This window comes from Canis lupus, chromosome 17 (assembly GCF_003254725.2).
Source record: "Canis lupus dingo isolate Sandy chromosome 17, ASM325472v2, whole genome shotgun sequence".
NCBI classification, from domain to species: Eukaryota; Metazoa; Chordata; class Mammalia; order Carnivora; family Canidae; genus Canis; species Canis lupus.
This window is the reverse complement of record NC_064259.1, coordinates 20,528,551-20,545,476: the sequence shown is the minus strand read 5'-3', so window position 1 is coordinate 20,545,476 and position 16,926 is coordinate 20,528,551. Positions and strand designations below refer to the sequence as shown.

Below are 16,926 nucleotides of genomic sequence, written 5' to 3'. Positions count from 1 at the left end.
AGATATAGAAACACCTAAATGTCCATCGATGGACTAATGGAGAATGAAAACGTGGTACAGGTATATTATGAAATCTTACTCAGCCTTAAAAAAGGACAATCTGCCATTTGCAACAACATGGATGGACATGGAGGACATTATACTAAGTGAGATAAGCCAGACACAAAAAGACAAATACTGCATGGTCTCTCACTTGTTTGTGGGATCTAGAACAATCAAACTCATAGGAGCAGAGAGTAGAATTTGCAACCAGAAGCTGCCAGGGGCTGGGGGAGGGGAAGCAGGGAGGTGTTGGTCAAAGGGCACAGAGTTTCAGTTACATGGAATGAATAAGTTCTAGGGATCTAACTGTACAACAGAAGGTCTTTGAGTGACAATGCTGTTATTGTATATTTGAAAATTTGTTAAGAGAGTAGATCTTATATTACATGCTCTTAACACAAAAGGAAAAACAAAACAACAAATAAAAGAAAATGAGTTTCCATTATTTCACTGTTTGAGGCCAATAGTGCATAGTTTGGTCCCATAAATTATCATACAACCAAAATAACTTAAGAAAGATCAACAATATCCATTTTCATTAAAAGTGTAATGTATACAGCCCACATAAGGAGCGCTGCCCTCACAGACTTCCACTGTTCTTTGTCAGTGATTCTCATTTCCATGACATTAATATGAGAAAGGCCCAGGAAAATTATCGAGACTGGTAAGAATTTTTGTAGTCTGGAGGGGCTTTGATTCAACCTTGCTACATAAAACCACAAGTCGTAGGTCTTGAAATTCTACGAAAGGCTATGTGGAAAAGCTTTAGACTAACAAGTTTTTCTAGACAGAAACTGAAGTGAGTAGACAGTGCTGGAATGTTAAGAGATAATTACATGACACCTAAATGTAATTAGAGATGAGCTTTTTTTAACTGACTTTGAGGCAGAGAATCCTAGCTTGGAAAGAACTTTACAAACCAGAAAATCTAACCTCCTTCCACTGCAAGAATCCTTCCTCAGCATTGAAGACAGACACAGTCATGCAGCCTTTAAATACTTTATAAAAGACTCATTATTTTGTGGGATGACCCTACTCTATATTGGATAGCTCTAACTATTAGAAAGTTCCTGCTGGGGCACGTGGGTGGCCCAGTTGGTTAAGCGTCTGACTCTTGGTTTCAGCTCAGGTCATGATCTCAGGGTTGTGAGATGGAGCCCCATGTTGGGCCTTGTGCTCAACAGGCAGTCTGCTTGAGATACTCTCTTCTTCTCTCTCTGCCCCACCAGAGCACTCTCTCTCTCTCTCTCTCTCTCTCAAATCAATAAATCTTAAAAAAAAAAAGAAAAAAAAGTTATTTCTGATGGCAAGTTGGAATCAGCCTTACTGTGATGTCCAATCATCAGCCAGGGTCTGCTTGGAATATTAGGAATATAGACTATTGAGCCAGACAGAGCTGGGTTTAAATCCAGGGCCTACCATTTGCCAGGTAAGTAGCCTATTTCCTGGTATATAAAATGTGGTCAGTGATTCCTCCCTTCCCTGTTAGTGTGAGGATTAGAGACATCGTGCCTTAAGTGCCTAGACACTCACTATATGGTAGCTGTTCTGCTTTGGCTCTCTGATACATTTAGCTCACCCTGGGGATACCTTCCCTTTGCCCAACTAAAATGTCCAATCCTCTCAATGATTCCTCAGGTCACAATTTCCTGGGGTTTTTTTTTTTGGCAGTTCTTCATGGTTTATTAAAAAAGGAATTCCTCCACATTTATTTTGTACATGAGCTCCTTCAGATATGATCACTTGAAAGCAAGCAGATAATGAATACATATCTGTTGAGTGGACTAACTCTAGAACATTCTGGGCAGTCACCAAGGATAAAACATGCCCGGGTACTCTCTGCTCTGCTACCCAGAGACCGAGCAACAAGTCAGACCTGCACGTCCTGCTCCAGCTTGATCTTGATCATGTTGTACTCTTCCCAGTCCCATATCCTCTGCTTGTTCAGCTGTTTCTCGTAGTCCTCTACTTTCTTGATGCGGTTCATAAGATACTCCAGCTGAAGGCACAGGAAGACCAGGGGAAAGTCAGCCCTGTCCCTGCCCTGACTCAATCCTTCAGGTGGCATGACAAGTGTGACACAGGGAAGGATCTCAAAGTGTTATGAGTTCCTTGGCTCTCAGAAGAGAGCCCCAAGGCTTTGTATTGTTTATCTTCTTCTGGACCTTCCTTATTTGAGAAACTCCAAGAGGAATGCTCCATTAAGAAATTAGACATGGGCCCTGCGGTCAGACATTTGTATTTTTAAAATAAAACAAAACAAAACCCATTGGATCTTGGTCAAGCTATTCTTTGTTCTTTGTGTCTCTGAAGTAAAGTGATAACCCCACACCCTTTGAAACATCTTAAAACATCCGTGGCTGGGGTAGATGCCTAGGAACAAAGAAGAGAGTGACAGGACTATGGGAACCCCAGTGAGCTGCAAAGGAAGGTCACCAGAGACAAATGTCACCACCAGAGGCAGCAACCATCTGCAAGGCCACACTGACTAACCATGAAGTGAGGTAGTAAATGTCTGCCATGGCAATCCTCCCCAAGATACAAAAAGGCTAGCAAATTCAGTCACAGTAGATATTGCCCTAGATCCATGGATCACCTTGACACACCCCCACCCCCTCCACCACCCACCACCCTTTTACCTCTTTGGCATTGTGAGCCTGCAGGGCCCGCTCCCATTTCTTCTTATTACTGGTCAGCAGTTCTTGCCGTTCTATCTCAAATGCTTTCTAAGAGCAAGAAGGAAGAGGGCTCTAGAGTCTGTTTTGATTGGGCAGGTCCCTCAATATGAAAGAACTCCTAAGTTACTGCACAAGTGCCATGTACCAATCATATAGTCAAAGTCAAATCCAAATGCAAACTTGCCAAGTTTCATTCAACCAAATGGCTATGGAAGGAGTTACACGGAAATCAGGGTTATGAAGTCTGGCCTCCCCACAGATTTAGAGAGGAAATGTGCCAACTGTCCTGTGGCTCAGTCAGTATCAGAGGAGGGAGTTGGAGGAAGGCCAGTGCCTTTGGTAGCAGTTACAGGACAAGCCCTGGCATATGATTCAATCATGCCTAGGGCTGCTGCGTTGCTATGGTTGGGGTTCCCACGAAACAAAGGAGCACGTTGCTCATGAAAGGTAGGCCCGGGAATGTGGAAATGAGTCTATAATAATAATCCAGAGAGGTCCCCACCTTCTTGGCTCCCTTCCATTTTGGAAAGGCTGTCTCAATCTTAATCCTTGACATTTCATTCAAATTCAAAGTATGGATTCCTGAACTTGTTTGGCACTTGAGTTTCCCATGCCCCCACCTGTCTGCCATAAATACAACAAATAAAAGCTCACATACCCCCCTTCTCGACTCTTCTATCCTTACATGCTTTTATTTTCTTTCAGAGCACTTATTGCCACCTGTCCAAGTATATATTTAGTAGTTTATCTGTTTATTGTCTAGCTGTCTCCTGCTGGAATACAGATTCCATCGAGGACTTTGTTTTGTTCATGGCTGTATCCCCAGCCCCTGGTACAGTGCTTGGCACATAGTAGACACTTGATGAATATTTGTTGGGTGAGTGAATGAATGGGTAAATAAATTACATGGCAGAAGCCAGATGACAAGACATCTGGGACCCTCTGTAGATGCTCTGGACAGACCTGGCCCTCCTCCCAGGGGCCCTACATGGGTAGAAGGCAGTTCTTTTACACCCTGTTACCTCAATGTAACTGAGCTCCTGACGAAAGGTTTTCATTACGTTCTTGACTTGTTCTTCCATCCTCTCTAGGAGCAGGCAAATGTCATCTGACTGTTTCTTCAAATCCTTCACATACTGGTCATCTTTTGTTTTTAACTCCTAGAAAAGAATACTTCAAAGGCTGGTCACAAACTGAGACAGAAGCAAGAAGTGTCAAGCATACTCCACCTGGACCTCTTTCTTCAGGACCCGCAAACACTGAGATTGCAACTATACAAAGCGAAAGTGGCTTCAGAAGAATCGGAGGACACCCAGGGAGAAGGCACAGGGAGATGGAGCACAGTGGCCTCAGCCCGGGGCAAAGCCTGAAGGAGCAGCAGGAGGCCAAACCCTGCAGGACTGCTTGCCCCAAGGCTCCTTGTACACTCCCAGACAGCCTAGGGCACCCCAGCTGAGCAATGACTAGTCAACATGGGAACATACCTACCGCAGACTAAACTCCATTGCTTAACTGAAAACATAATCTGAAACAGCATTTGCTATGAACATCCATCTTTCCAAGGTGACCAGTGATTCTAAAATTACTAAAGCTTTTCCTTCAGGCTGAATTTATTGCTGTGCAATACTCTGAGGAATGAAGCTAGGCCTCCAATTTTTCCATTAAGGGGAGCAAACCAATAGGCCAGTCAGATGCCCCAGTCCTCAAGGCAGGGATGGCAGGGGCGGGGCCGGAAGTCTTGCCTGCTGTAACTCGCTGATAAGCTTATTCTTGTCTTCTATTAGCGCAGCGCAGTGCACTTGCTGGGTGCTAAGCACGTCCCACAGGTCCTGGGGGATTCTCTTCTGTCTGCCCTCCTCCCACTTGGCGGTGATTTCATCAAATTTGTCCTGGCTGGTCTTGACTTCATTCTCCAGCTTTTCAAGTCTGCGAATAAAAACACACTGGCCAGGCCAGCCCAGTTCTGGATGCCGCCTCCTGCTGGAGTAGGGCAGGTTCTCAAGAGTCTGAAATACAAGGTCCAGGTACTGAGCACCACCTTCAGATGCCCTCACTCAAAACCATGTGGGGCTCTGAGAGATCTTCAAGATTAATGACGGACTGGCAGTAAGGAGACCAAATAAATTAAGTGACATGGTACAAAAGCAGATCAACCTCAAAGCTATACCTACTTGGACGTGCACACACACATGCAGATCTAGAGTCAATTTGCCACCTACTTCTGTGACAAGCTAGATGACTCCAGTGATCGAGGCCTGACTTTGCTACTTACTGACTCTCAACTTTAGACAACTCCCTGACTCTCTGCAAGCTGCATTTTTCTCCTCTGAAAGAGGGAGAGGATGAAAGCATCTACTTTCAGATGGCTGCTGTCAGAGTTAAGTGAGATAATGCTCAGCACGGCAGTGCCTTAACAAAGGGTACTCATAATATTTTTGGTGATCAACGTGAGTTCAGGTGTGTGGCCGCTCCTCCCCCAAATGATCAATAAATGACCATGGGGACATTTTACAAATAAGGAAACTCCACTATTAAGCAATGGAAAATCGGCATGGCCTTTCCAGAAATTCCAAAGAGACTCTGTGATGGAGTGAACTGAGGAGGGTGTACCAGACTGCTGAAGGGAGGCGTGAGGATGAGAGCCCCCTCCCAAGCACGGAGAACGGCTGCTAAGACAGATGCCGGGATTCTCTTCCTACCTGAATAGACTATCATTCTAGGAGACTGCCTCCCAGCAAGAGCGCCAAGCCCTGCAGGGTAGGAGTCACCACTTAACCTCGAGCTCCCTTCTTTCCTTCTCGCTTCCCTTCCCAGCTGGAACACAGAGTACAGTTTATAATTCACTTGCCTTTTTTCCTCAAAAAATGAAAAATGGACCGGTCATCTTCCTAAAGCCCACATTTATGTTGTAACTCTGCCATTTAAGAGCTTGGGTTTTTCCTCAGAGGTTCTGGAACAAGGCCTAACTCCTTGGTGTGCCTGGGAAATTAGCCCATTCGGTTCTGCGTACAGCCGTCAGCGGGCAGTGGGAAGTTGCAAGAATAAAGTCACCAATTGCATGCTGGTAAAGGTAGTAAAGATGCTGAAAGAATTACTTATGCTGAACAACTAAAAATACTGTTAATATCGTGCTGTTGAGGAGATAAGCTAAAATGGCTCAATGAGCTAAATGAGCTAAAGTGGGGGAACAACTAAAAATATTGTTAATATCGTGCTGTTACAGAAATGAGCTGAAATGGCCAAGTGAGGAAAGGGGGAAGGAGGGAGGAAGGCAAGGAAGGAAGGAAGGAAGGAAGGGATTCCTAAGGAGCAATCAGGGGATTCTACTAGAGTAAATGTGACACAGGCACCTTCCAACAGGTGGGGAGGGTTGAGGGATCCACGGAAGAGATATCTTCCATCCCCCAGGCTGCAGAGCAGGGCTTCCTCACCTCTGCCGCTTTATCTCCTCTTCTTCCACTCTCCTGTGGATCTCTCTGATATCTGTAGCTACCTGGATGTTTGTCACCAACTCAGTGCCACAGAGCAGCAGTTTAGCCAATTTCTGAAAACAAGTAAGTTACGACGTTAGAGGGATGCCTGGGTGGCTCAGTCGGTTAAGTGTCTGCCTTTGGCTCAGGTCATGATCCCAGGGTCCTGGGATCGAACTCTGAGTTGGGCTTCTTGCTCAGCGGGCAGCCTGCTTCTCCCTTTCCCTCTGCCTCTCCCCTCGCTCATGTTCTCTCTCACGCGCTCACTCACTCTCACTCTCCAATAAATAAATAAACTCTTTTTTAAAAAAAGATTTTATGAAGTTAGAAACATTTTGTACAACTGTCTGTAGCTGTTCTAGCCAGCCAAGCAGGAATAAAAGCTTAAGACTCACTTAACAGTAGCCCGTATTTGGCAATTCATTCCCACCAGGGGATGTTGGCGATGTGATATCAGAGCTTACAATTTAATAGCACATGTGATTCTTTTTTTTTTTTAATTGGATTTATTTATTCATGACAGACACACAGAGAGAAAGGCAGAGACACAGGCAGAGGGAGAAGCAGGCTCCATGCAGGGAGCCTGACATGGGACTCAACCCTGGGACTCCGGGATCACACCCTGGGCTGAAGGCAGCACTAAACTGCTAAGCCACCAGGGCTGCCCACACATGTGATTCTGAAGGTACTTTGGTCTATTCTTGTTAGAGTAGGGATCAGCCAAGCAGCACACTGGCAGGTACTCTAAGTACGTCTTGGCACTTGCCCCCATCGACCCTCCAAGTTGCTGACACCACCAAGAGCCTTTCTGAGAGTTCAGTGGGTGAGATGAGGCAGAGATAATGGCAATCATCCTCCAACATCCATTCCTCCTCCTCTTCTTCGAGGGTCAGAACCCCCAATTTTAACTGGACATTTGACCTTCCAAAATGGATATTACTCCCCAACCTCCTTTGCAGCTTGAATACAGTCTGATCAATAGAACATGAGCAGAAGTGATGTGTGCCACTTCTGAATTGTGTGTTGAAGGGAAAAGGTGTGCCCTCTGCTGCCCCATGTCCCCCTTCTCCCAGGTGGGCTTGTGGTGCTCTGCTGTGATGCGGTGAGCAGATGAAAGCCACATAAGGAAAGGCAGAAGGAGATGAGGTCCCCGGCATCGACGAGCCCCCATATCAGCCCTGGACAGTGTATGTATGCTCTGAACTACTAAGTAAGCCAAAGGACAAAACATCTATGTTATTTAAGCTAACATTACATGGGCTCTTCTGTCTCCCTTAATGACTCAGCAGTTTTGCTACTGGCACCCCCTTCTAAATCCCTCCCTGGGGGCCCATGGGTGGCTTAGTCAGTTAAGCGGCTACCTTCAGCTGAGGTTATGATCTCAGGGGCCTGGAATTGAGCCCCACATATCAAGCTCCCAGCTCAGTGGCGAGTCTGCTTCTCCCTCTGCCCCTCCCTACCCCCACTCATGCACTCACCCTCTTGCATTTTCTCTGTCAAATAAATAAATAAAATCGTTAATAAATAAATAAATCCCTCTTTGAACCCTACACTCAAGTGTCTTCACTCCTGGCCTTTGGGCGATGACATGATTTCAACAAAAAGTGCAAGTATCCTGAGGCTATTTCTAAGTTTTTCCAAGTCTGTTTTGGAATTTACAAATTCTCCAGCTCTCAAATTATTTCTGAACAAAGAAGCTATAAGCGTCTCTGTACAAAGGAGTCACTGAAACGATCAGAGATTCTATTTCATCTCACCCTTCTAAGGACATGTGGAAATGCAGGGTTTTTTTGTTTTGTTTGTTTTGTTTTTTTTTTTTTTGAAATGCAGTTTCAATGAATACAGAACTGGAGCCTTAACCCAGATATCCAGGGTACTCCGGACTTTTTTAAATGGCTATAATTTTAGCACTTGTACCAAATGGTTTTACATGCCTAAGGAAGTAAAGCCATTCCTGTCATATTTGAGTAATATTCTGTTTTCTGCTCAGACAATGTGAACATCAGAAATTTCTGAATCAAGTATTTCAAACTCTGAGTAAAACTGAAAATATTACAGTCATCAACACACCAACACAGGAAAAGATAAAACTTCACTTTCAGATGATATGATTATATATGCAAAAAAATAAACACACAAACAAAAGAAACCACAGGACAACTATTAGAATTAACAAGTGCATTTGACAAAGTTGCTGATTATCAAGTCAATATACAAAAACCAATTGTACTTTTGTATATCACAATAAACACTTATAACCTCTACACAAAGTGTGAGACATTGCTGGGCAAAATTAAAGAATACCTAAATAAATGGAGGGATATTTTATACTCATGGATTGTAAATCTCATTGGTAAAAGAGAGTCTCTCCTAAATTGATCTATAGGTTCAATTCGACCTCAATTAAAGTTCCAGTAGGGGGTGCCTGGGTGGCTCATGGGTTAAGTGGTTGACTCTTGATTTCAGCTCAGGTCATGATCGCAGGATCTGGGATGGAGCCGACAACAGGCTCCATGCTCAGCAGGGAGTCTACTTGAAGGTGCTCTCTCTCTCCCTATTCCCCCTCCCCTCCACACACCCCCACTCCACTCTCTCTAAATATTAATAGATAGATAGATAGATAGATAGATAGATAGATAGATAGATACATTTTTAAATCCCAGCAAGCTTTTTGGTGGAAACCGACAAGCTGATTGTAAAGTTTATATGGAAATGCAAAGGGTCAAGGATAGCCAAGGCAATCTTGAAGAACCACAAAATTGAAGGATCTACGCTACCAGATGTCGATACCTGTCATAAGGCCACAGCAACTAAAATAGTATGGAATTGGTGTAAAGTCAGAGAAACAGACCAATAGAACAGAATAGAGAGTCTAGAAACAAATTAACATATGGGATCATTTGATTCACAACAAAGGTTTGTTGCAGTGCAGTGGGGAAAGGATGATCTTTTCAATAAACGGTGCCAGGTCAATTAAAAATCCACATACAAAGCAGTGAATCTTAAGCCTTACCTTTACACCACACACAAAAATCAATTCGAGATAGATTACAGAGCGAAATATAAGTGACAGAACAATAAAGCTTCTAAGAGAAAACTTGGAAGAGTATCTTTATAAAATTGGAGCAAGATTCAATAGGAAACGAATCACCAATTTAAAAATGATTGATCAGGTGCAGGGCCAAGGACAGTGGCCCTTCCTGTCCAAGTCTTAGAGTACAACTGGTTATTAATATCTTGATATTGAGGAAGGTAAGCATTTGGTTTGTATATATTTCTTTTCCATGCCAACAATTTATGCATCCTAAATGAAAGGAAGCTTGAAAAGCTCCTATGAAAACAACATTATCTCGTTGGAGCAACCCAATGAGTGCTCCAGATGAACTATGTATCAGAATTTTCAAGACCACAGCAGTAGAAACTATAACAGTAAGTTTCAGATTATATACGCTATCCTTTTTATCCTACCCAGCAATGCTCAGAGATCATTGACACTTTGAGGAAGTAATCCCAGTACAGACAGATGGCATGATTCGTCTACTTCACAGTGAGCCCCAGATCTGGACCAAGAACACACTGCAGCTCAGTACTTTTTCCACCTCCATAAAGTATCTTGTCCTTGACACAGTACCGTACAGTTTACTCAGGTGTCTCTATATATCTCAATGCTCTATAATGACATTTCAGTAGCTTGAGTATTTTTTTCTCCCTGTAAGTGCACTTCAGTTTCTGCCAGAAATGATCTCTCTCCTCTCTGCTTTTATAAGTCTCACCTATTTTTCCAAGATGCAGCTCAAATCCCACATTCTCCATGTAACCTTCCAGCATCAGGCCCACTTGGGCAGCCCTCACTGCCTATGATATTCATTTAGCAATTAATTAAATGCAGCACTTGGCCAGTTCTGCTGATTGTTTGGAACTGCTGTTCATTCTCTCTCCTGTTCCAAGTCCTTTATTAACATCCTAGGAACCCTGTCGTTGCCACGGGAGAGCAATCAATGACTTTTTTTTTTTTTTTTTTTTTTAGTGTTATTGAGTATAAACTTTGCACTACTTCACAGGTGTATGGAAAGGTTCTCACTCTCACAGAGCTTACCACTCCACTGGGGACACTACAGACACACATATATGAAGTCCTACAAGGGAGAACAGTCTAAAATGAAATGTGTGGCACAGAGAAATATTTGGTGTGTGAATTAAAGGAGCCTGGCTGCAGAGGAATCATGGACTTGAAGTCCTCTCAAGTTGGGACTTGAGATGGTCTTGAAGTATGGGAAGGCAACCTGATGACCAGAGAGGAGAAGAGAAAGGTAGAGGAGAGATGGGAGGAGGGGAAGGGAGAGACTTGGCATTCCAGAGGATCAGAGGCACACACCAGGAAGAGTGGAGCCCCACTGGAGGTGAGTAAGCAGATCAGCCATGCCAGAGCCAAGGCCCAAGGTAGGTATTGATGGGAGAGAAGACTGAAGTTAGGACAGGAACAGGAGACCCTGAATGGGCAACTTAAACCTATGGACTTGATCCAATGAATAGTCGTCCATAGGATGAAATGAAAGCTCACTCCTAGAGAGCTCTCAAAATGGGAAATATTTAAATTTACTTCTGCCTAAAGGCAGGAACATAGAATCTCTCATGAGATTCTTCTGGTCTAAGTACAAAAACTATGACTTCAGACCCAGCTCCCTAGTGTCACAGGCTGACCTGTCTTCCACCCAGCTCATACCAGTCTGCTTTCTTCTTTCTGCTTGGAGCTCTTGCTTTGATCTTCCTCACTCTCTTTCTTCCCATCTAAATATTCTCCAAGCGCTTCCCTGTGATGGAAGAAAGTAGAGAAACTAAAGTTATTTCTAGTATGTAGATTCTATGTTTAGAGTTTCCATAGTACATCACATCATATACAAAAATACATCCCATGTGGATAAAAATTTAAGTATAAAAAACACAATCATAAAAACACTAGAAGTAAATACAAGAGAGAATCTTAGAATAAGACCAAAGCTAGGGGGGAAAAAAAGATTGACTTTACTTCTTAAAATTTAAAACTACTCCTTGAAAGTCAAGGGATAAACTTTTGACAAAATGTTGCCATCTAGAAAATAGAACAGGCTCCTTCAAATCAATACAAAAAAGACAATATCAATTAGGAAAACGGACAAAGGATGTGGACTGGCAATTTACAGAAGAAATACAACAGGCAAATAGACATTTAAAAATACATTTGGGCAGCCCTGGTGGCTCGGTGGTTTAGCGCCACCTTTGGCCTAGGTTGTGATCCTGGGGACCCGGAATCAAGGCCCAAGTCGGGCTCCTGCTGGAGCCTGTTTCTCCCTCTGCCTGTGTCTCTGCCTCTCTCTCAATCTGTGTGTCTCTATGAATAAATAAATAAAATCTTTAAAAAAAAAAATAAAATAAAATAAAAACACATTCAACTTTACATAGAACCTGAGAAATGAAATTGAGAAGCCTATAAGGTATCATTATTCTCTATATCAGACAAGAAAAGATTTAAAAGATTGATAATATCAGGTGTGGGCCAAGTATGGGTGCCCAACTATTCATACCACTCCACAGGTAGGGATGTGAAGTGTAGCAGCCTATCTAAAAGGCAATTCAGCAAGATTTATCACAAACTTAAATATAAATATGTCTCCCCTCCGACCCAACCTTCAGGAATTCTCTGCAGAAAGTACTCAGAGAAGTCTGCACAAGAATGATTATTACAGAGGTGCCTGGGTGGCTCAGTAGTTAAGCATCTGCCTTTGGCTCAGGGCATGATCCTGGGGTCCTGGGATCGTGTCCACATCGGGCTCCCTGCAGGAAGCCTGCCTCTCGCTCTGCCTCTCTGTATGTCTCATGAATAAATAAATAAAATCTTTAAAAAAATGATTATTACAGCACTGACTCTACTAACAGGAACATGGAAACATCTCTATGCACATGTTAATCCCTACTAATACCCACTTGTTTAAGAGCTTATGAGGCAATATAAGAAAATAGTTCATAGCCTATAGAAAGGATGATGTAATATCTAGCAGTATGCAAAGATGTCCACATGGTTAAGTAAAAAGAGCCAGTTGTAGGGCAATATGCAAAGTATAATATTAATGTTCTTTTTTAAATAGGCTTATATACACAAAGGAATTTTTTGGAAGGACATATGCAAACAGATGACAGTAGCTATTTAAGGAAAGGGAACTCTTGTGAGGATTTCTATTCTCCATATTTTTGTATTGCATGAATTTTACAAATAATATGTACATGTGTGTGTTAATCAGAAAATAAGACCAAAGAGGAAGAGGTAAAATAAGGTTCCTGATTATGGGCTTCTTTGGAGGAGGCATGGGGGAATGACCCCACCAACCTCCACACCATTTACAACATGGCAGTCTAATTCTCCCCTCCGGCACACAGTGGCCACAAGGACTCCCAGTACTGCCTTAAGAAAAATGAAACCATCATCTTACGACCTCATCCACAGTGAAACAAGCAGATCTCTTGGTCTCATTCTTTCTTGATTTTTTCTACTACTGACTTCCACTTCTACTCCCTTTGTTCAAAGTTCAGCACAGCTCTACATATTGTTACATCATCTTTGAAATGTGGTGTTGAGTTACCAACACCACCCCCTCCAAATCTAACCAAAAACCCATTTTCTTTCTTGTCATTTCATTCACTTCCCTATTCTTATTGAATCTACTCTTTGCCATTAACTAAGAGAACTAATTGTTCCATTCTACTCAGGTCTTCAGACGTTGCCAGGTTAATGGTTTCCCCACTATCACACAAAATGCACTCATTCTCTTGACTTTCTACTTTGACCACCAATTAAGTACCAACTCTATTTAAATAATCTTCCCAAGTGTTCCACATCCTGGAGCAAAGACCAGTGCTTCAGAAAGAAAAAGAACTCACATTACCTAGTTTTAACTTGAGCCCCATTGCTGCCTTTTACTTATCATTTCTGGCTTTTCTTGCACTGCACTGTCTAATAAAGGTACACATAACCAGAAGTGGCTGATCCAAATCGAAATATCCCGTGAGTATAAAATACAAACTAAATGGATTTTGAAGAATTTGAATGAAAAAAGAAAAATATCTCAAGATGATTTAGACTGATTATAGGTTAAAATAATATTTTTTATATAGTGGGTTAAATAAATGAAGAAATTTAATTTTACTTGTTTTTTTTTTTTAAGATTTTAAAGATTTTATTTATTTGTTCATGAGAGACACAGAGAGAGAGAGAGAGAAGCAGAGACACAGGCAGAGGGAGAAGCAGTCTCCATGCAGGAAGCCTGACATGGGACTCGATCCCAGGTCTCCAGCATCATGCCCTGGGCTGAAGGCAGTGCTAAACTACTGATGAACCCAGGCTGCCCTGTTTTGTTCATTTTAATGGGGCTACTAGAAATTTGTTTTGTGTTGCTTTGATTTTTGTTTTGAGATTTGTGTTTTATCAGCTTGGTTCAGTAGAAAATTTTTAATTACATGTGTGGCTCATATTGTATTAAGATTTATTTATTTATTTACTTACTTATTTACTTATTTATTTGAAAGAGAGAGACAGAGAGTATGAGGCTGGGGAGGGGCAAAGAGAGAAGCAGGCTCCCGGCTAAGCAGGAGCCTGATTCGGGTCTCCATCCCAGGACCCTGGGATCATGACCTGAGCAGAAAGCAGAGGCTTAACGGACTGAGTCACCCAGGTGCCCCTCATACTGGCTTTCTATTGTTCAACCCTGACCTAGCATATTCCCCAAAGGAGTCATCCCCAAAAAGACCTCTCTGTCCTCACGTTTGGGCTGAGTCCCTCTTTCAGGAAACTGTTTCCTCGGGGCTCCCAAAATTTTGGTCTCAATGGAGCTGCCATCTTCCTGAACACCCCGCCTCCTGACCAATCAAAGTCCCTTCTCAGCATTTAAAAAATCGGCACTTCATTGATTGTTTGGCTAGGTTTTGTGTTCTGGGTTGGAAATCATTTTCCTTCAGAACTTTGAGAGCATTGCCGCATTTGAGAGCACTGTCTTCTACCTGCCAGGGTTGCTATTTCAAAACCCTGACGTCATTCGGTTTCTTAATCCTTCCTTTGTATGTGAGTTGTTGAAACTTGTAGGCTCCTTCTCTTGGCTCTCAATGCTCTTGAAGCCGCTGCCTCAGCCCCTCCAGCCAATTTAGGAGTCTTCCTAAATGTATGTTTGTTTTAGCAAGCACTTCCAGCCTGCATGATTGATTAACTAAACCTTTCTTTGTGTGTCTATAGATTATGCATTGCACTGTTTCTTAGAAAGACCCTGGACCAAACCCTCTTGCACAATCCCCCACTCTCATGCCCGGCACCAATGCACAACCTCCAAGCACTGAGCACACGGATACCAGATACTGTCTGCAGCTGGCACCCTTGAGTCTTCAGACAATCAACAAATATTAAAGACCAGTGTGCTCCCCTTTTACTGGTTAACTGCCAGAAAGTTCCTCTAAAAATCTTCAGCCAGGCAGAAACATTGAGGAGTCGGTTTCTGGGACAAGTGTTCACCTTCTCCCCAGGTGGCCAGCCCCCTGAATAAAGCTCATCTTCCTTTCCAGTTGAAACTCCTCTCTTGAGCATTGTTGGCCTTTAGAGTGAAGGGCAGCCACACTTGGGGTTTTCAGTAACACTCTGAACTTTCTCAATGGTGTGCCCACGACTGGGTCTGCTTTCACCCACTGGGCTGAACATTTTCAGCCAGGTGCTTGACCCAAGCCGGAAACTTATGAACTTCAGTGCTCATCAATTTCCTTGACTACTTCCAGTGATCATTGCCTCCCCTCTGTTTGTTCTGCCCTTTCTTTATGGATCCAGAAAGGAGAGACTAGGTCTCCTGGACTAGTCCTCTAATTTTTAAAAATCTTCTTCTCTCTCAGTTTCTGATTTTTTTCCCCTATATCCTTTTTTTTAAAAAAAATATTTATTTATGCATGAGAGACACAGAGAGAGAGAGAGAGGCAGAGACACAGGCAGAGGGAGAAGCAAGCTCCTGCAGGGAGCCTGATGTGGGACTTAATCCCAGGACACTGGGATCACAGGAACACGACCTGAGCCGAAGGCAGATGCTCAACCACCAAGCCACCCAAACATCCCTCTTTTTGTTCTATATTCCATGACCTTTATTCCCTAACCCTTCTAGAGTTTTCCATTTCTATCCTATTGTTTAATTTCCAAGAGCTCTATTTTGTTCTTGCAACACCCCTTTTAATAGCATCCTTCTCTTGTTCCTCGGTTGCAATATCATGTCTTTTTTTCTCTGAAGATCGTCTGAATGACAGTCTTTTTGTTGTATTACTGTTGTCTTTTCTCCTACATAGTATCAAGTTCCTCTAAGTTGCTTTTTTCTGTGTTTTTACCTTGATGTCTACCTTTCATGATAAAGATTTTCCTCTGACATCTAGAAATCCTTGGCTACCTTGTCACCACAAGACAGAAAAGCTGAAGGAAGCTTGTAACTTGACAACAGTGAACTTTAGTCCAGGACTATCTACTTGGTCCACCTGGTGGGCAAATCTGGATGTCACTGCCTGCAAGTCCCTCCGTGAGGGCTGGTCCGCTTTTCCAGAGAGACTTCAATCTCCTGCCTGTGTTGTGAAGCTCCAGCCTGCCCATATCCCAAAGAGGGGAGAGGGACTGCACGGTCTCAGCTGCAGTGTGTACAGGGTCACAGAATCCTTGCTCTTAGTACTGTGCTCTTGCCTCATCTCTGTCCAGCGTCCCTCAAAACGTAGATCCTCCAGTCTCCTTCCTCCAAACCTCCAGTCTTTTGCGCAAGGTCGAAAAGAGGTTCCTGGCATCCAATGATTTTTTTTCTAAACTATTTCCCTGATTTTGGTCCCCTTCCTCGCCTCTACCTCTACTTGAACCTGAAGCTTCCGATTTCCTGGTCTTTTGAGGATTTACTGCAGGGTAAATCAAGAGGGCTTTCAGCTTTCCTCACTACTAGTTTATATTTCCATAGCCTTGAATCTGTGAAACCATTTGCCATCTGTCCTTATGCTTCCCAGCTTCCAAAATATTGTTGCTGTTGAGTTCCTTCTGTTTTGCTTGACTTTGTGGATTTATGTCTTTTTTATTTAATCCCTTTAAATGTCATGCTAATGGGGTTTTGATAGAGATCCAAGATAAATGTATATGCTCCATCTGCCATCCTTACTCCGGAGTCCCATCTCTCAGGAATTTCAAACTTCAACTGAGACAGTAGAGACTGTGATTTTCAGGAGCTGTAGCCTATCAATACTGGTCTCTTATTTTTATATTACATTTGATTCTATTAATAGCTTCTTCCCTAAAACTATACCTCGATGGCACCCTGAAGCCCAAGGAATTAGGGCTGTGGGCACCAGAGGCAATCAAGGAGTCTACAGCTAATTTCAAAATGACATAGTGGACTAAAATATGTCTGCTTTTTATTACCAACCTGTGTCAGCAACAATACAAGGTCAGTGATAAAACCCTCCTTTCTGAAAAATCTTCCATTAATCTAAGTTCTAAACAATTTCTGCAGTTACTGTTGATTTTTAAATAACATGTATGGGGGGCGCCTGGCTGGCTCAGGCAGGAAAGCAAGCGACTCTTGATCTCAGGGTTGTAATCTTGAGCCCTGCATTAGGTGTAGAGATTACTTTTTTTTTAAATCATATATATGTATATATTTATTTATTTATTTATTTATTTATTATTTAGTGTGTATACACACACACACACACACACA

General features: G+C 42.8%; 1 protein-coding gene across 2 annotated transcripts in view; it reads right to left on the bottom strand.

Moving 5' to 3' along the window:
- DRC1 (dynein regulatory complex subunit 1) overlaps window positions 1-16,926 on the bottom strand; it is a 38,279-nt gene that overhangs the window by 17,747 nt on the left and 3,606 nt on the right. The window contains exons 2-7 of one of the 2 annotated variants that reach the window (XM_035700769.2): window positions 10,914-11,001; window positions 6,152-6,264; window positions 4,463-4,646; window positions 3,743-3,880; window positions 2,682-2,768; window positions 1,919-2,041 (exon numbers count right to left, since the gene is read on the bottom strand). In XM_035700769.2, the coding sequence (XP_035556662.1) occupies window positions 1,919-2,041; window positions 2,682-2,768; window positions 3,743-3,880; window positions 4,463-4,646; window positions 6,152-6,264; window positions 10,914-11,001 (733 nt within the window). Of the gene's footprint in view, window positions 1-1,918; window positions 2,042-2,681; window positions 2,769-3,742; window positions 3,881-4,462; window positions 4,647-6,151; window positions 6,265-10,891; window positions 11,002-16,926 lie in introns of both variants that reach the window. The other variant, XM_035700770.2, reaches the window with a different exon arrangement.